The sequence below is a fragment of the Anas platyrhynchos genome, chromosome 5 (assembly GCF_047663525.1).
Source record: "Anas platyrhynchos isolate ZD024472 breed Pekin duck chromosome 5, IASCAAS_PekinDuck_T2T, whole genome shotgun sequence".
NCBI classification, from domain to species: Eukaryota; Metazoa; Chordata; class Aves; order Anseriformes; family Anatidae; genus Anas; species Anas platyrhynchos.
Window position 1 is genome coordinate 12,818,801 of NC_092591.1, and position 20,948 is coordinate 12,839,748.

General features: G+C 34.6%; 1 protein-coding gene across 8 annotated transcripts in view; it reads right to left on the reverse strand.

Moving 5' to 3' along the window:
- EML1 (EMAP like 1) overlaps positions 1–20,948 on the reverse strand; it is a 121,352-nt gene that overhangs the window by 13,365 nt on the left and 87,039 nt on the right. For 5 of the 8 annotated variants that reach the window (XM_072038305.1, XM_072038303.1, XM_072038306.1 and 2 more), the window contains 9 exons: positions 19,150–19,178; positions 17,733–17,759; positions 14,427–14,556; positions 10,145–10,294; positions 8,128–8,197; positions 6,238–6,348; positions 4,335–4,430; positions 3,678–3,812; positions 2,054–2,153 (listed from right to left, as the gene is read on the reverse strand). In XM_072038305.1, the coding sequence (XP_071894406.1) occupies positions 2,054–2,153; positions 3,678–3,812; positions 4,335–4,430; positions 6,238–6,348; positions 8,128–8,197; positions 10,145–10,294; positions 14,427–14,556; positions 17,733–17,759; positions 19,150–19,178 (848 nt within the window). The remainder of the gene's footprint in view (positions 1–2,053; positions 2,154–3,677; positions 3,813–4,334; positions 4,431–6,237; positions 6,349–8,127; positions 8,198–10,144; positions 10,295–14,426; positions 14,557–17,732; positions 17,760–19,149; positions 19,179–20,948) is intronic. The other 3 variants (XM_072038307.1, XM_072038304.1, XM_038179750.2) reach the window with 1 other exon arrangement.

A 20,948-nucleotide genomic window follows, 5' to 3' on the forward strand; every position in this document is an offset into this window, starting at 1 on the left:
CCTCATCTCAAAACCATATTGCCCTCAACTCAGAAATGAAAAGTATACATATTCTCTTAGTCAAATTCAAACACCAAGTAAAACAGGTTCATTTAAACCTTTTATGGGGATTTAAGCTAAACTCCCTGATATCACACTTGCACTGCAGCGTGATGTCATCACACTTGAACTATGAATGTTATTAAAAAAAAAAAAAAACAACCACTTGGTATCCTCCAAGGATGTTCCACAGCCATCAGACACCTAACTTGTCCTGAAGTCTATGTTAGAAGTCCTTTCTGGTCTGGCAGAAGATGCTGAATCACTTCCCAAAAGAGCTTGTACCTCTTTATTAATGAGCTTAGTGTCTTCGAGCACCTTCTTAGTCTTAAAACACGTTCAAACCAGCTACTTTAGATTGAATATCTCAAATTTGATACCCATTACAATTGCAAAATACAAAGAAGCTATTGTTGGTGATTCCTGTGACTTAAACATGCACTTTGCATCAAAACCTGGCTAACTTTAGCACAAGTAAGGGGCTGATGCAAATTAGGAAGAAAAAATGCTTTTTCCATTATAGAGTCACATTCGTTTCTAGCCACATCTACGGATATGTATGTCAGTTATGAATGTTTTCAGTTCAGAGAACTTCTTGCTAAGGGTTCTCTGAAATGGTGGAAGCAGCCCTCACTTGAACATGCAGCTCTAAATCAAAAATAGTGAAAACACAGAAAATAAGCTGTAATAAAATAGAATATCAAGAACAGACTTTTGTTCCTATCTGAAAAGAACCACTGGAGGTGAGGAGATCTTGCAGCATACAAATAATTGCCCTTTGTTTCTGGGAAACAGGGAAAGACCTCTTGCAGTTGAGGCAGAAATAAGTCTACTGGCACAAAGGCAAACCAGCATCTGAGCACTGCACTGACCCTGCCATGCCAGCAGCTGCCACTGTCTCCCTTGTTTGTTGGCAGTCCAAAATAACAACCAAGAACAGGAAAGAGATGATACTATGCAATTGCTAAACTTTATGTGGAAGAAAATGTATTCAAGTATCTTGCTTTAAAATATCAAAGGAAAAAAGAAATGAAGAATAAAAGAGAAGCTGAGGTATAAAAATGATACCCATCCCTTTCCACAGCAACGTCATATATACCGATTGCTCAAAAGCACAACAGAAAACTAACAGTTTTAGTAGCTGGTAGTCTTCAGATGAAAAAAGTCTACAAACACAGCTCAGTAAGGTCCAGCTGTGTAACTGATTCACCATGTTGCTCCCAGGTCTTCTGTCCTTCATCTTGAGTATCCTGGGAGAAGGCACAGAGTAAACACGAAGCTCTTGTCCATATCCTTTTCTTTTATACTAATAAGGCCTCCTTTAGGGGATTCTCCTTATTTCTATGCATGGCACCTCACATACTAACTAAACGTTTAAGATGTTGTTGCTGTTTGCCTTCTGGCAGGAAATTATCTTCTGCTGCCTAACATAGTCTTTCCTTACTAGAAAATGCTTTTTAAGAAGTTTGTCCTATCCATCTGTTCTTTTGAAATAAAACTGAGGAATTCAATTAGACCTGCATATATTTAACTTGGCTCCCTAAGGAAACAAACAAAGCTATCCGTTGTCTTTTTTAAAGTATATATTAATAGGCATAATTTTTGCCAACACTGCACTGAGTGACGATATAAGAGATTTGAGATCATCACTTCGGTTAACTGTGTTTCTTGCTGTCACCTTAATTAAGGAAACCAACTTCTCCTTCAATTACTTATTACCAGTAAAATCCATGATTGCTAGCACTGCGCCATGATTCACCACTCACAGGGAACACATTCTATACAACTTTGTGCTATGGCAGTCAGGTGTATGTTGGAACTAGATGATCTTTGAGTTCCCTTCCAACCCAAGCCATTCTATGTTTTTTAAGAGCTGTTGGAGAATTCAGACTGGATTGGTTTCAGAAAAGAACTCAAAATAAACAAAATCTTTTCTTCTTAAAATGAGATTCTGTTTATGTAAAATCCAGTCTTTTACAATAAAGAATCACTATTAGCTTCAATTTTGTCTTACCTTTCCCCCAAACCAAAATGTTTCCACTTGAGTCTCCTGTAATAGTATCACCATTTTCAGAAAAGGTCACACACAGGACAAACTTTGGCTTCTCTTGTTTCTGCAGTTATGAAAAATACACAGTCACAGCAAAACCCATTCATTTTAGCTGTATGCATTTCAGTAATTTAATGTAGTCTTACACAATTCTGTTACTACTTAATTGTCTTCACAAGAGTTAAATGCATTACCACAGTCTAAGCTGCTACTTTGTGCAAAGGCAAAAGATACCAGTTGAGGTTGGTGTCCCAAAACTACACCCTTTAACTACAAGTTATGGATACATTCCTGCAGGGAGTGAGAAGGCATGCCAGCTTTTAACACAAGACCAGGAATGTTCTGACACAAACTGAATCCCCCAAGTCCATCCTCATCCCAAAGGCTTTAAGTATTTAAAATGGCCAAAGATGCAAGTAAATTCTATATTAATAGAGTTTTTAACTCTATGGTTTCTAGGAGAAAACATATAATGGGAAAGTCAACCTGCAGTGTAAAAATTCAGAAATCGTCTCTTGAAAGAAGGCTAAGGTTCGGTAATGGAAACGTTGCTTTGAGACCCTGCATTTAAGTTACTGACAGCAACAATTGGTGAAAAGGATAAGAGGACAAAAAGTCACTAGCTAGTAGTGTTTAAGGACATGATTTACAAAGTTTGTTGACTACTAGTTTGTATGGCCTCTTTTCTTCCTCAAACAAGGAACTGTTATTAAACTAGGGCCACCACAGCTTTACATTTGCAAAAACCAAAATGAACAACGGAACCATAACAGAGGCAGAAATCTGTCCTAGTAGCCTAGAAGTCAAAAATAAAAATGAAAAATAAAAACTAACAAAATTTAAATGCTTTACCTCTGCATCTCGACCTTATTTCACACAAAGTACATAAATTGACATTGCAAAGTAGTTGTTTTGACTATACTTGCAAGTCACAACTCTGCAAGCAGTTAAATTGGCCCTACTGTAGTTATCTGCAGTCATTGCGACATCCCTCATTTGTGCATGCCACTGCTGTAAAGCTTAGTCTGTATTTAAGAACAAAACCAAATCAAGACCTTGAAATGACAATATTTAACAGATAGTGTCCAGCTCAGTCTCTATTTCAATTACATAACTCTAGGTATCTGAGCAGAACAGAGGTAAAGGAAAGAATACTCATAGTCACGTAATTTATAACTGAACTAGAGGAGGTTTTGTCTTTCCTTTGACAAATTTTTTTTTTTAAAGGCATATGCCACTGTGTTTTGTTTTTTTTTTTGTTTGTTTTGTTTTGTTTGTTTTTTTAATTTAAAGGAAGCATAAGGAGTTTTAAGGTATTTTTATTTTGTTAGAGTAGGGAACTATAAAGAATATAGGAAGAGGAATGCAAGGAACAGAACGGTAACTGCACTCCAAAACTTCATTGTGATGACAGCCCATTCAAAAGTCTCTGTGCCATACCATGAATGCTATCTAAGGTTCTATAAAATTTCAAATTTCAAAGCAACATAATCATGTTGCTTTGATTTCCTCAAACTTTATTAACTCTTACTACTGTATGACTGTACCATTACTATAAACACAAAACTAAAGAAATATATTATTTTACCTCAAATAATCCTTGCTTTTTAATAAGGGAATTCCCTTCTAGTGTCCAAAAATAAAGGTGTGATTTTCCACAAGTAACTATTATATTTGTATCAGTAGGGTGAAAATCTGCAGCAAATACAGCTTCATTAGAGCACTTGAAAGGAAAAAGAAAAACATTGTATCAAAATTTAAAAATCAAAGAAAACAAAACAATATGAAATTGTTCTCTAGTTAGATAAATTGATCAACTGACATAAGTGAATGGCTCAAATTTTTTTTCTTAATAGCATAGATTGAAATACTTTGATAGGATATTCTGAAGCAGAAAAGACTAAAGTCAAAAAGATTACTATTTTTAAAGATAATTTTGAAGGATAACTTTGTTAGTATAAGATAATGAATCATTCTTTATGAAGCTTAGTTTAAGGTGCTTCTTTTCTGCACATGGTCCTACCATTATTTCCCAGACTTTTTTTAATAAATTGTAGAATGAATACAACAGGAAAATAAAAAAAGAAAAAAAAAAAGAAAAAAGCTATTAGGATAATCTCAACAGCAAGAAGAAACATGCATGTTCTTTGCCTTTTATATAATGGAAATGCTAAAAAGTCACAAGACATTTTATGACAAGAAATCCAGATGTCCATAAGTAGTACAAAATATCTTATTGCAACACCTTGACATCTGCCAGCTTTTCTTCTTTCTGCCAGTCCCACACCGAAAGCACGTGGTCATTTGAGTCATCCACTGAGCACAGGCTACTTCCTCCATTCTGAAGCAAAACATGGAAAATATTAATACATCCCCCAATAAACATTAGAAACATATAAATACATATCCAAAATACTTAAATACTCCCCTGTAGTTTAAAATCATTTGTTTACATTGTTATACTTCTAGTTATCCCACAGATCTTCAAGAAATATAATTATTTATAGTACCATTGAAAAATAGGGCTAAAAAGGGATCTAGAAAAGGAACTCTGGCAGGAATAAGGTATGAATCTCTTTTTAAAAATTCAGTGATGCAACTTCCCAAGGCAAACCACACATTATCCATATTAAGAAGGCTTTTCTTCATGATTACATGGAGTTTGTTTCTTGAAATTTGATCAATTACTTCTTGTCAGATCTACTATGGACACAGGGATCAATTTCACTCTTCATATAGGAATAATGGACCAAAATCAGGGAATATTATAAAAAAATAAAAAATGACTTATTCCTGACATGTGTCTTGACAAAGATGGAACTATGACAATAGAAGAACTATGAGAATAGTTCCGTCTTCTATCAGTCTTTCTCATCTTAATGACCCTAATTCATTCAGTCTTACTTCATGCAGCATATTAGACAGACTCCATACCCCTTCCTCTGGGGTGTGAATCCCAAGACTAGAGGAGGAACTCCAACTGGGACTCTACCTGAACTAAGGGGAGCTGACTGGTATCACAGGTCTCACCAGTGATGTTAAGTGCTGTATAATCACCAGATCTTTTTCCAAGTAGCAACCCTCTAGAAGGTAGTTTTCAGACCTTTTTTTTCTCCTAATTTGGGAGGGATTCATTCCTAGCTTTCTGTGTACAATGGAATAAACCATCAAGTAACTTCTAACTGCTTTCCAGCCCATTCAAATATGATTTATTTATTTATGTTGTTCCTGGTATTAACCATGTCAGCTTTGACTGTGGATAAGCTTGCTGGAACAGGATGAGCCTGTGGTTACATGAGCCTTCTTTTGGCAGCAATGCTGACAGTCTTTCTCCTGCCACCCATAGTACAGCCACGTGTTGCTGCCTCTTCAGATGAGCCAACACAGAAGTTTGCACTACCACAGAGTGAGTCTTTTCTGGAAATAAATCAATTTTAGAGCGGAAAAAAAAGACCCAAAGAAACTATTTGATTTTGTTTATGTATAATTTTGCTTGGTTGTTTTTCTAATGTATTAGGTCCCAATACGTAGCTCAGGCACAGCTACAAAAATAATTGTGCCAACACAAATCAAGAGGTGAAACGGACAGGAATTAGTAGCCTGAAGACAGGGCTGTTTGAAATGAGAAATACAACACTGATACAGATTGGGAAGTGATACTCAAAACAAGCTAAGCTATGACTGTGAAATCATAGCATAAAGCAAACACATTAAACACTTGCTTTCTTGTATAGCATCTGCTGATAGCAATCCTCTGCAATAACACATTTTATCCTTCAAAGCCGACCTTGATCTGCATTCTTTCACCTTTGTAGCAAGCCAGCTCTCTCAATTCACTCCTCTTTTTTCTAATTCATATAAAATATTGTCACCCATATTCCTGCAACTGTTTGTCCCTGAAGAACTTAATTGTGTGTTATGGTCTGCACGTGGTAGACCTGAAACTGCTGAAATATTGCTAACTTTAATAATGACAAACCATTGGAAGCAACTGGGCTACAAGGTTTATTCCACTAAAGAAGCAGCTAAAGGGAAAAAAAAAAAAACAAAACACATGGATATTTGCTTTGGTCACTGAAGCTAAATTTGCAAGCCTTCAAAGACCTGTTTGGCAAACACTCTTGGTATGACTCTTTTACTTTACTTACAGATTTAGAAAAAGCAATGCAAGTGACGGCTCGGTCAAAAAACCCCATTCCAATGACATGCAGTGTATTCAGAGTTACAGAATCCCAAACACGTACGTGTGGTGGTAATTGCTATAAAATAGACACAGAAACAACAGTTGAGAGAATGGCAGCAAAAAATATCAGAATTGGAAAAAAAAAAAAAAAAAGTGAATGGATCCAAATAACATTTTAAAACTATTTAAGGTATGAAAGCTATCATAACTTCTCTAGAGCCAACTGTATAAGGACTGAGACACTACAAATGATTTACTGATTACCATGCCTAGGATCAGTATCTGGGATTAAGTATCTAGACTTCACAGCATTTCAAGTCTCAGTGATCTTTGGTAGCTCACTGAAGTTAATGAAGAATGTCTTAAAACATTAAGTGAAAACCATTGATGACCTTGCAACATGAGACCTACTGGTACGCTGAGGACCATCAATGTAAAGCAAACAAAATTATTCTGGTCAACATCAAACGAGAAGTTCAAAAAAGATCAACAATTTCTAAACTGTAGGCAAATAGCCCAAGAACAATTCATCAAAACGTGATTCCTCCTTCCTCCCTGCAATCCCTGACTTGTGTAACACAGACAGCCCCACACGTTCAATGTGAAGACAGAAATGCATCTCAAAGCCACTAGAGGGCAACCCCAGGAAGTACATGCTTACTAAATTTTATTTTAAAAATGGCTATGTTTAAAAACATAGTGTCTTCATACTTTACAAGAAAACAACGAAGGCCATATTTTAATTCTGTTTTTCCATGCCTTTTCAAATTAAATAGCTTTTATTACATATATATGTGTGTGTGTGTGTGTGTGTGTATATTTATATAAAAGCAAAAACCAGTCGCCCTCTCATAAACTGTGAAATTATCCTAAAAAATATCTATTTCTTTTAGAAATAGCATTTATATAAAGATTCTCTCTATATATACATACATATGTACATATACATACATATGTATCAATCTTTCAGGTTTTATTTCACAAATACAGTCATGAAAAATTTCATTTACAAAGTTTTAAAAAGTACCAGAGATTTCTCCAACAAACAGTAGAAAATAATATTTTATGTTACTCAACTAAGTTATTTTTAGATAAACATTATACTGTGCAACTGGATTTTGTTTTCCTGATTTACTTATACTATCCATATTGAGGATTTTTTTGTATCCTGCCTTAAAATTCTTTTGACATCTACCCAAAATTTTGCAATAGTTTTGCTTCAAAGTCAGCTGTGTTTATGCTGAGCAACTTTTTATTCATTCATTTCCTGCCTCTGCTCGTATTCATTTTTTCTCACTTGACAGCTCTTTGAGGTGAGGTTCATCATACTATGTTCAAATAAATTCCTAGCTTACAACTAAGATTTACAATAATAATAATAATAATAATAATAAATGATTATTCTTGTCTTGATGGTGGCAAGAATATTTTTTTTCCAGCAACATAAAAACATAAAGCCTTTTTTATTTGTACTTTGGGTTTGGTAGCTGTGGTCAGAAATGAAGTGGTGTAACATACAATTTAATCTCCTTTGCTTCCCCTCTTTTCCCAACATCCATTTTCACTCTCAGGTCTCCCTTACAGACTTATCCTTTCAAGTCTCTTTTGGAGACCAACTCCCAAATTACTTTGGTCTTTATAAGTAATGGAACAAGAAACCAGACTGATCTTGATAATGGAACAGGATAAATCTGATATTGTGCAACAGGCACTCTCAAATTAAATTTTGTTTGTGTTCAGTTGTAAAATTTAAAACCAGTTTAACTGCCACATGAAAAGGATATAGCATTTATCTTCTCAGTAACATATTCCTGTGAAATAAAACCAGTTATATGTCAGCAAAGGAGTTACTCACTTTTCCATCCTTGGATGTACCTGCAACTTGACCTGTGGCTATAGTGATCCTATCAGGATGGACAGCCAGGCTAAAAAAAGCAAGACAGACAGAGGGCAAACTTATAGGCACTTATTATATATTCCATTAGATTTTTCCTTGAGCATGTAGTAAACAGACTTATTTTAGTAATACAAAACACAGCACACATGTTAATATTTTAAAATCATAAAAACAGAACTGGTAATTATTTTCATGCTCTTTCACTCCAAAAACTTATGAACAAAGTAGTAATTTGCTGAAGTCCTAATACCTCAAAGCATGTATCAGACAAGCACCAGTCTCATGCTGGGACTCATCTCACCTAGATTTAACTGCTTAAAATGTATAAGGACTTTATGATTTGAGCTAGTTATCTAATTTCAGCTATGTCTCATCAAATGTTGTAGAGATACGGTCAGCAGCGTAAATGCAGTCTAGTAACAGTCTTCCAGACCAAACGTATTTATCCACTCAAAGATAAGACAAATTGCTCACTAGACTTTGTTAACCAATGTACTGCAGCAACTCCTCTGGGGTGATACCAAATTCTTGTCTGTAATATTTTTTAAAAGGTTACTAAAGGAGTTTTTTTGTCTGTTGTCTTTTACAAAAAAAAAAAAAAAAGTAGTATATAAAAATCAGAAATCTGATAATGTAACTTCTAAAATTAAAACTGTAAAGTTTACCAGTATTAATGTCTCTAACTAGAGTACAGCCCATTTTTGCCTAAATTCTGTCTTAATTCTTCTTTCACTGCATCTGCTTTGCATACAGTTCTAGAGGCGAAGTACCCTGAAAAAATGAACCGTGGCAATAATTCATTTAGCTTTATGATGTAGAAATGTATCCTCTTTCTAATAAAACAAAGATTTGAAATATCTAAAGAATCAGAAAATTTTAAAGAGATGAGATGGAACAGGTCCAAGTTAAGATCTCCTTATAAAAGGGGTAGATTACACAAATAATTCAGTTTTATGAAATGTGCTCACAATGCAAAGATTTGATTATCAGTTCTATTTTTGGCTTTCAGTGACAACAGGTGTTTCATAAACCGTAACTCAAAGAAAGGATGTCAAACTCAGTTTATACGTTAGGGCCCATCAGATAATCTGGGTGCTCTTTTTCAGCTACACTCAGCAAGTAGACAGATACAGTCAAGATAAACCATATGTTTATTTACATTTCAATTCAATGATACTGATATTTCCTGATATCTAATATCCTCTAAACTTAAACACAGCAAAATCACTTTGAAGCTCAAGCTGGCATGTCTGAATGACAGCAGACAAACCAGACTGCTCAGGACAAGTTTGCAGGATATTTGCCATGATGTACACATGCTTGAAGACTACCAGGGAGACTGCAGATGAGATTAAAACTGTTTTACTGATTAGACTGAGCCTAAAGGACCAGACCCAGATAAGATGAATAATTCAATCCTACTTCAACAAGGACGGTGAGTAAAAACAGAGCAATGAAAATTAGCAGATCTATAGTCGGATTTCCACATTTTTGTATTCTCAATGTAGAAAGTATATCAGTTATGGAAAATAAGTTTTCTTGGGTAAATACAAGTAGGAATTGTTAGCAACTGAGAGAGAGAAAAGTGGTAACTTGGAGAACATCTATAGAACAATTGCATATAGACACCTCCAAAGTAAGTAGCACAGCACATACAAGAGCACAGACTTCAAGGCAGGCTTTGCAAGCAAAGTCAGGCTCTGCTGAGGGACATATCCGGATATCCTCAAGTCTTTGTGACCAAATCTTCACAGCAGTTGCTTTGTGATGACTAGATTAGAGCTATGAGACATCCTTACCATGACTACTATCAGAGCTTTATTTGATTGTGCAAATGCATTGTCAGGCTTAAGGAACCAACATACGCCAGGTTAGACTATATGAAACGTTCAAAACTGTTACAAGAAAAGAACAAAGTATTACCAACCAAATACTGTTTTATGAGAGAAAAATAAAAGTACAGTGGATGACTTACCACTTCACATCATCGTTATGACCAGTGTAATGTCTCTGAAGTTGTTCTTCAACATTGAATAACACGACTACAGATGCAATAAAATATACAGTTTCGCCCGTTGGAAGAAGATACAGGTTACTGCGACAGTCCCGACCCCGATATCCATAGCTAGCATGTTTGTCAAGATGCAACAACATTATATATGAATTTAGAACATTATTAATAAGGAAAAATGAAACATTTTCTGTCGTATATTTCCTGGTAGGCAGCATCCCTTGGCTTGAGTACAGCTTTATCACTTGAGACCCTTTCGAACTCCCTCCCTTCCTACAGCAGGGAGAGCTAAAGCATTTCACCATCTGAGTGCCTGAAAATATCATACAGAAAATACATGGTAAAATAGACAGAGGCAGGATTTTGTAGGCGTACTATCCCCTCAGCATCTTCTGAATTTCTCTAAATGCCAGACTAAGGAAACATTAATTTTGTCCCATGTGTATTTACTATTTACACTGGTTGACCAGTTAAAATAAAAATTTGGACTTGGTGAAAACATTAGTAAGTCCTTCAGTACATCTCTCTGTATTACATTAGGATTGATTACATTATCCTCTGTTCAGGTTGACTGATTTCATTATTCTGGTCGTTACCAACCAGATGATAAAGAAACATAGAAGGGTTGCATCCTACGTTATTTTTGTAGCATTTAAAAGGCAGTGGCCCAGATTCTTATGCTAGTCATATCAACACTAATCTAAAATTAATCCAATGAACTAACTGGAATTAATCCAGAAATAAATTTCATTTAGACTGAATGTTAATTCAGCCAAATTATGTAGTTTTATTCTTATGAAGAGTCATTAGGGACTACAACTATTTTGGCTTTCCCTTTTTATGGGAACAGAGAGGAACAGTATCAGCAGAATCTTGGCAAAACAGCAGCGTTCTAACTCAGTCAATATGGAGAAACTGGCTGTGAGAGACGTATAGAAAGGCACTGAAACACCAAATATCTGATATTAAGAAGATATTTGTGCACTGTTCTCCATGGCCAAGGATAATGCAGACAAACTAAAACACCCATGTTAACTATAGGTTACTGTATGATCACGTTATGTTATTCCTGAAACAGGAACTTAAGTAACAGCTTGCTGGGTTTGTTTGTTTGTCTTAGTAAATATAATAGAAGTAGTGCTGCATACTCAACCATTAAAATACACAATCAAAAATAGAGTTTTTAAGCTCCCAAACTGGAGTTTTTCTGCCAAAGTTCCTTAAAATTTCACATATTCAAACCTGAAGAAGTGAAAACAACAAATATTTAGGTTATAAAATATTTACTATCAATTCCTAATCATAGAACATTGAAATTATAAAATATTTATTATCAATTTCTAATCTGTCTGTAAAGATTAGAGTTACTACTTTAGATTGCAGGATGCTTTATTTGTTCAAATTTATTTTTCTTTATAAAGCCAGATACCATCATTAACTGAAGCAAAAAAAAAATCCCCTAAATTTAGCAAAATATAAGCAAGTTGATGATGAACTAACAGTTTAAGATAGTGTAATAAATAAATAAATAGACACATACATGAGGAAGAAATCTGTGCATAAAAATAGCCATTAAATGGAGAAGATCACATTCTTTGGGGAAAATCTCCTTTTTCTACCATTCTTCCTGTTGGGAACAATGCCTCATTCAGCCCTATGCATAACTGCTGTTGTCAAATACTCAGTTTTTCTCTAACAGTCTTTTATTCTCAAATTTAAACTCCTGGGGTTGATCTCTCCTTCTCCTTGCAGTTTCCCACCCTCTGATTTGGTGGCTCCAACTTTGATTTGGTGAGTTGGCACTTCAGTGAATGTTATCTTGACCTTTTCTTTTCACTCAGCCTGCAGCCTTTGTGTCAAATCTGCTTGCCAAATGAGCTAGTCTCAAATGGCTCTTTGCAGACCACAGCTCCCTCGCTGATGTCTCCAGTGCCGATGTCTCGCTTGGATTGCCCACTCTGCTCCAGCCCTGCCTCACGCTTCATTATTCAGCATTTCTGTTTCTTCATGTCTGAATATATCTGATCATCTGAAGCTTTTTTTGACTTACTTAGATATCTACTAATAAGATTGTAAAACCCGTTTATGTTTCAGCTACATAGATGAGATTTTCTTGCTTCTGTTTCTCATCATAGACTACTTTGCCCTTTCCATCTCTCCATCTCACCTGCAATATCTTGTTTCTCTATGCCCAGTTTTACATTATAAAGCATTTCTGACTATAATCCCACAGCCAGGCTGATTGGTATACTACAAAGACGTTTTCTCCTACTCCAGTTCTCTTATCCTCCATGCAAACAACTTGGCTTCTCCAATTTATCTCGAATGAGTGCCTGTGGCATTTTTTTGTTTTGTTTTCTCTTTTTCCTCAAATTATCTTAGACTCCTGTCCCCACTTTATCTTATCATCATTATAGTCTCTATACTGGACATTATTTTACTTACTAATTTATTCCTCTTTGAGTCCTGTAGGTACCTAGACATAACTTTTAAGTATGGATATCATGAGTCAATTTAATTCAAATGAAAAAAAAAAAAGGAAACCATTAGCACAGTATTTTTAGGAAAATATGCTTTCTCTTTAGTAACCATTTATAGTTAGTTGAAGCATTTTATTAATTCATACCTTTTCTATTAATAGAAAACATTTCTATTTGGGATTTTGCTAGGTACACAGATGCACACCTGGGAAGACATATGAAGACTCAAACTAAAAATAAATGATTATTTGCCAGATGGAGACTTAAGTAAGCTTAAGTGAGAAATTAATGAAACTGAAATCATGACTTAACTCTAATTATCATTTCTTATAATAGTCTGAAATATTAACTTCATGTCACTGCTAATGACAATCTGCTTTGTGCTTTTTGCTTTATTGTTTCAGCAAGCACCTTAATGCTTTCTCCCGCATCATTTTTATGCCCTTTTTTACAGAGGACCTTGCAAACCTGAAAAGACATCATTCCGTTCTGTTGCAATGTACGGTGAGAATCTGCACAACGATTAGATGGTAGAATGCTGCAAGCAGTATTTATCACTGAAATCTCATCCATTTCATAAGTTTGTGATGGCTTTTTTTTTTATATTTTATATTTTATTTTGCTTTTTGTTTTAATTCATCTTCAAGTTATTTCTGTATGCATCATCTCTGCAGTTCCAGCAGAGTGGGGTTGAACCCACAAACTCAGCTGCAATAGGAATAATAAGAATGGTTACTAAATCTGTCATTAATCTCTAGTGAATACAATGGGACTTTTGGAAACTCTCCGTGTGCATTCAGAAACCACACACAGTTCTATTTATACAACTTAGAAAAAGAATATTTGCAGCCTGCTTTCTTTTATATGAAGACAAAGCAACTTCCTATTTGCAATGCTTGGGACCAAAAATGTATTTGCTTGAAATAGAGGTCCTTATGAAGACTTCATCTCTTTAAACATAGTGGATATTACAAATAGACTCAGATCTTTTTGTGTTTATAGTTTATCTTGAATCATCTATCACATATACTGACATTAAACAGAAATGAAAGGTCACTTCTTTTTTTTTTTCCCAAGAAAGGATGGATTTTCTTATTATGAATTAAACTGAGACATGAAAATTTCTGTATGTGATGAAATACTGGATGTTTTTCAAGTCAGAACTCTGTAATTATGTCTACTCAGATATTAATAGAAAACTCTGGTTGTTTGGCATTTACACAGTTTCAAATCTAAACGTAAGTATTATGTTATATACGTATATATGTATATCTTATGAATTTTATTGCTTAGTACCTATCAATTGCAATATGGTATTCAATTCAGGTCTTATTCAAGCACTGAAGTTGGTTACAGCAACTCCTATATAAGACAATGGTACACTCTTTACAAAATACAGTTTAAAATGATAAATTAGTGCTTAGAGTTAGCAAAAAACCCTGAGCTTATTTTATGCATACTCTAATTAATAATCATAGCTCACTACATTCTTACAATATGCCTCATTTAATCTTCAGCTAATTAGCATGCTTCAAGCACAACCTTCAGGCAACATTTAACCAAAATCTTCAGCTGCCACCCTGTACTTCACAAAGCGCAGCCTCAAGAAATGAACACCTATTTGAATGGAATGTTGCTTCACACCTCACTAATGAAACAAGCCCTATTAATAAAGATCTTGCTATACACTAGTTCTAAAACATATTTTAAACAAACCATTAAGAAATGACTGATTTTCCAGTAGTCCTCCAACACCAAAAGGATACACCCATTCCAGTTTAAGCCTCTTGGCTGGTAGCTCTACTTTTGCTTCCAAATTGTAAGATTCCACTTGCTCTTTGGGCATGTACATGGTAACAGGACGTCCACGAAGAAACATTTTTACGTATCCTTCCTCTATAAAAGGTCAGAACAGTTTAGAGTTACACAAAGAAAACATCAGTGGAGAACTCCAGTGTTCCTCAATCCCTTCCCACTTAGTTTGGTGCATTACAATTACAGAATGACATGCAATCACAAACATATAAAAGAAGCAGCTTATTTTTCCCTAAATCACAATCACTAGGCAGAATTATTACTTTTTTCTTTTTTTAATAAAGTCCCTTTTTCCTCTCAATATTTTAAACAGAAGAATTAGAACTAAACAATGTCATGAAGAACTAAAAATCTGGAAGAATTGAAATTGAAACTTATTTTTGTAAAATGAACATTACATATTACATTTTTAAATATTAAAAATGAAGTGGAAAACATCAAGGATTACAATTAACACAGAAATGCCACTTAAAATTAATTTTATTTTTTAATCAGTATTTACAGTGGAGCATCAGCATCTAAAGTATTTTCCAACACTCAGTCACATTCTTTGCATATCAGTGTAAAGATACGCTTTACACTTGATACAGTGTTAGAGATACATTTGAGATAAGGAACATGAACAATTAGTAAAAAGAATCATGCTGATGTACATGCAAAAAAAAAGATGCGTTAAGAATTACTAAACATTGAAAAGGAACGACAACATTGACAGCACGTTATAGAAAGGAAAATGACATAGAGGAGAGAAGCTACAAAAACTGTATTGGCTGACAGAAGTACACATTTCTAGAAGAAAATACTAAAAATAATGTGTTGAACTTGGAAGAAATATTTTGGGGGGAAGAGAAGCAGGGATTAATAACAGATCTGGAAGTACTGACTTGGGGACTTCATGGGGCTTATAAAACTAGGAGATCTGGGAAATGCCATGAAGGTCTGACTAGGACTTTTGGGAACTGGCAAGGCCAAAGTGGGTGTCCTGTGAACTTCTGGTGAAGTTTGTCCAGATTCAGAACGTGCTGGCTCTTGCTGCTCCATCGGCAGATCAAGGAATTCAGCCTTGTTCTCATGCGAATCAAGCAGTTTTGGAGTCAGTGACATCTGTAGAGTTACTAGACAGAATAATCACGGGCACAAAGGAAATGGAAGGGCAAAAGTAATAAAATCATGTAAATGAAAAAAAATATACAATTTAGGACTGCTAAAATTATGCTATGAATTGTTAAGCATCCTTACAAGTATACCATTAGTTTTTATTTTGAAAACTAAGGCTTTATTTTAATTGGAAATGCATACATTAAAAATCCAGATTAAATTAATAAAAGTTATTGGCTGAACAAATAAACATCATAGCTATGTTGCGTTACCCAGACACGTGTATTCTGCCTTTACACTAATTCATTTGGGAAAGATCTACTTCACCTGTCACAGTAACGTTACAGATATGGCTCTCCAAAAGCCCTTTAATTTACAGAATTCAGAGGTGTAACGAAAGCAACAGAAAACAATGCTAAAAAATAGAAAAAAATACACACACACAAAAAAAACACAACAGAATAATGATGGTGATAGATGGTTGGAGCTCAAAATGAATGTTAAAATTGCCAGAATACTGAAATAGTTTTTAAAAATCTACTCTGATAGATCTGTATTGGAAAATAAACTAAAGAGGGTAGAGCATTAAATAGCAGAGCATAACAGCACTATTTGTATGCGCATGCAGCATCTATTTAATGAGCTTGAAACACATGCCAATGCTACTGATACTGATGCACTGGAAGTTAATAGATTTTCAGCAGTGACAACTCTTGACTGTGCTTATCAAAGGCTGGGAATGAATGAAAGTTTAATTCACTGTGCTGCTTTTCTCACTTGGAACATCGTGGGACTCGTACAACTTGCATTGAGCCATATCGAGTGGAACTCCCCACATTTGACCTAGTCACTCAAAACTCCTTTTTAGAGTAAATAGGAAGAAACAGGTACTTTTACAGGAATTAATCGCACTTTAAAGCAGGTGTCCAAACCCAAAGTATATAAATTACACCTTCAGTATGCCTGTATCTCTCCACTAACTATAAAGAGGAATTCAGGATGACTAGGCAAGGCACAGAAATCTATACTGTGTCGTTATTTCTAAAATAGGTAATCTAAATTACATTTGTTTTGATTTTTGATAGTAATATAAACTTATTATGTTCCTAACCAATCTATAACCCTTTTATTTTTATAACTAAATAGTTTAAGACAGCAAAGTTCAGTATGCGAAGATAAAGTTGTAAAGACAGACAAACTACAAAGACAGACCAATGGTGAAACTTCTAAACAAATGTATCTTTTACATCTGCAATTTTGTAAATTTTGAAAATGTTGAAAATAACAGTAAAAAAAACAGCTATAAAGAAGCTCTTAAGAAGGCATTTGAATGTTCCTAGGATCTGCAAAGCAGACACTACTGATCACAGGCATAAAATTGACAATGAATACACAGAGGTAGAAACTCTAAAAAACTTTGCCTCGAGAACTTATTTTTTGGTGAAATTTTAGATCTGTTGCAAAGCTGAGAGATGCTGATTAGTGGAAAAACCGTTAGGAATGAACTATCTCTAAACAGCAAGACAAATCTGTGATCTGTGATTATATCACAGACATAAACATGCATCAAAAATGTGCATATTTACACCGTAAATTCGCTACAGCTTTAGAAAACAATATGGTATGTTTACCAAATTTAACTCTGCAATATGACATTGAGCAAAAAGCACTGATAAATTAGTTGTAGGCCTAGATCTGCTTACCCAGCATTTAGGATAATCTATGCTCTACTCAATATGAAAAAGCAAGGGAAATACCAAGGCTTCTATAATCATGTTAGGCTACCAGCAAAACAGCCAACAAAGGGGCAAATTCTATATGAATTCCAGCAAAAGTGCAGAACACCATTTCAAACACAGTGAACATCCACGTGTTGCCATATAGCTCTCTCAACATAAGTTTTTCTAATTCAAATTCTCCTGAAAAAAATCCACATGACTGAATTATAACCCGTTCCTTTTTTAAAGTGTACCTGAGGGTTATAATTTAGTAAATTGTATAATAGATGGTGTAATATTTTTGTTCTACTCAAAGAACCAGGGAAGTTTTAACATTGCAAAATGCATGCAAGTAACAAAATAGCTGTTCAGACATCAAGCTTTTATCGTGCTAGCACCATTTTGCTTCGAGAGCTATGAGGTTTTGGAAGTGAAGCCTACCTTTGCAGTGTGTCACACGGCGCTTCCCTTGTGATTACAGAGACAGAGACAGAAGGGCTAGATAAAGATGTGTTTGAGTACAACAGTCTCACTAAATACCTGCTCTATGGGCTGTCCAGTGGTATTCTGATGGAGGCTACCTTGTTTCTTGTGAAACCCTGACCCTGCTCCAATTCAGTAGGTTGTTAATTAAAGTCAAAACCCTTTTTCCTCCTGTCAGTGGCTCTGTTCACTTCCTCTATCATTAAAATACCACTTGACGCTTAATTATTCACCTACATGCTAGAAGTAACTAAAATATCAAGTATAACTTTTAGAAAGCATTAATTTCAGTAGAAATTTTGTCCATCTGAGAAGAGTAGAAGTAGTGACATGTATATTTAATTACTGATTTTTATCTACTGGGAAAGTGTCAGAAGAAAAATTATTCCAAACACCTTTGCATACATAGTGCAAGAGAAGATGAAATGTAGTTCAACAATAATGTATTCTGTATGAATCAGAAACTTTCATTTTTTTTTTATAAAAAAAAAATGTTTTCATGAAAAGGAGGTGGATTGTGATTGTATTGTCACAAAAGATTGAAGCACTTAGTTTTATATGTTACTGAGTTCAAAATCAGCTACAGTAAATCTTGAAGTACAGCTTAAGAGCTTTGTTGGATGCTGATCAATCACCTTGATAAACAAGGGATTTTCTCCTCCTTCAGCATAACGTATGCTTACTGTTACAGAACTATAAACAAGAATATGATAAATTTGACAAGTTAACAGTTTTTTCCCTTCGCTTTTTATAAGGAAGGTTTTATTTTAATTCTCTGTTTTTCAGGACAAAAATAACTTATGTATACTATTCAGTTTTGTGTCTTCATCAAAGACAAGAACAAATTGTTTCCCTTATACCTCCTACTTTGCTTTTGAAATCTTGTTAAATATACAATAAGTAAGGAGGAAAAAATGTAATTTTCAAATTAAAGATAGATTTCCAAAGCTTAGCTACAAAACACCATCTTTATTTGCAATTTGATAAATATTATTATAAGGCATTGGGACAGATGTGGAATTCTTAAAAGGGAGCAATCAAATACAGTTAATAACGTAAGCTGACAGTGTCATAGCTGGAATGTAGCAAATGCTTTAATTAACAAAACATTAATACTGCTTTGAAAGGAAAGACATATTTGGTGTAAGTCACGGCCTTTTTCTTCATCTTCTTACAAAGAAGAAGAACTTCTAACTGTAAAATAAACCTGCTGGGCCAACAAAAACTGGAGCAAAGTGCTAGACTTTTCTTTTTAAAAAATCATCAGTAGCCTGATGTATCATGCTTAGAGGCCCAACACCATTTCCTGGACATTCACAGATAAAATCTATTATGTTATCACAATTTTCTGGTTAAAAATTTCAGAAGTTCTTACCTGCACTGAACATTGGTTCCTTGGGTTTGCTGTGAAAATAATGAAGACATTTCTATGTTACAAAGCTTATACAAAGTCTCTACGTGTAGAGCCATAAATATAATAAAAAATAAAAACATGGAAAATATTATTAAATAATGATATTTTAAATTTAGTTATTCATAATGTAAATCTCTAACCAGACAAAATTATAAACAGCATTCAGTATGGCTCCTTGATGACAGATACTAACACTTTTTTTTTTTTTTTATCATTCAATTCTCTTTCCATTCTCACAAACATGGATTTTCTCCTACTGCCAGATCCTCTTCTCCTGCTCTGTGATTTAAGGAGCAAAACAAAGTTTGAATGGTGCTTTTCCAAAGAGTTAACATAAGACATGGAATGCCCAATTGGTTCCTGGCGAATGACAGCATTTGATAAAACCCAGGAAATCCAGCCATCATTATTAAAGCATTTTCTTTCTGAATGTAGTGCCTGGAAAACAACCTAAAATCAGTTTGTCTTTTTGTCCTCAGAAGACTATTTGGGAAAACTTGAGGGGAAAATGAAACGCGGAGAAGGAAAAGAGAAAATATGAGTAACTTTGTGGATAGTACTACCCTCACCAGAAAAAAGAATATATATATATATATATATTTTTTTTTTTCCAAGAAATGCCAGTAGTTTGTTTTCTTTATCCTTTGCCCCTCTATAGCTAAGCTTGAGAGCATTGTTTCTGACAAAACCTAAAGGAGACATGAAGTAGTTGTTTTCCTCCCAGTTCCATTTTCTTTGTATTTAGTAAAATTTCTGAAATATCAGATTACTACTCTATGGTTCTTAGAGTTGTTCCCAAAAGGGCTGAAATGCCTCTAACTTTGGTGGAAAAATGCATGAAAAGGAAGTATTCACAGAGCTTTGAAATGCCATCTCCACATCAGATCCTAGACTGCAGTGAGTAGACAAAGAGCAGATTAAAAAAAAAAAAAAGGGAAGAAATTAAACCTGCTTGTATTTTTGCACAGATTTAAGTGTAAATGATGATTCTCTCTCTACAAAAGAGTTCATAGCAAATAACTTTGGAGTATTTTTCCTTTTCCTTTGACTTGACATTGCTAAATTAAGAATGATACATTTACTTAATAATGTAACCAACCAAACTAAAAAAATCTGTTCCCATGGATATAGCAACTTCTCGTAATACAGGCCTTGGTATTAATCATGCATCAAAATTAATGCTTCAAGCTGGCCTATACACAGCCAACCTACATAAATAGAAAGATGTGTTGCCATTGTTAACACCAAGATTAACATTTTTTTCTTAAGAAGATATTTATAGAAAATAAAAACTTCATGGGATGCAGCATTAGTCAGAAATGCTACAATATTTGACAAGAATCCCTAGCTCTGAATAGTCCACGCTGATTTACTCAAGCTAATCAAGCTAATGTGAAAGGCTGACTCACGACAGTAATAGAGCAAATCATGTGTACTTTTTAATTATAAAAACCCTAACCAGACACGCAGCTCAGAGCTCTGACACTACTCCTTTTCCTTTTCATGAACTTGAATCACTTCCTACTTAGCTGACACTTGAAAAGGGCTTACCCCTTGCTCCGTGATAGGGAATTGGGACACCACGTAGTAGCATGGCAGATTACAGACACCTCCTTACTAATTATTAAAGCTTCTTATAATGTCTTTCTATAGCATTAAGGTTTTGCATACAACTAGTTTGAAAAATAGTAATTTCATGATTGCCTTTTTATATTCCTGACATGCATTCTGCTTGAAACTTCACCTAGAGACCAGACATA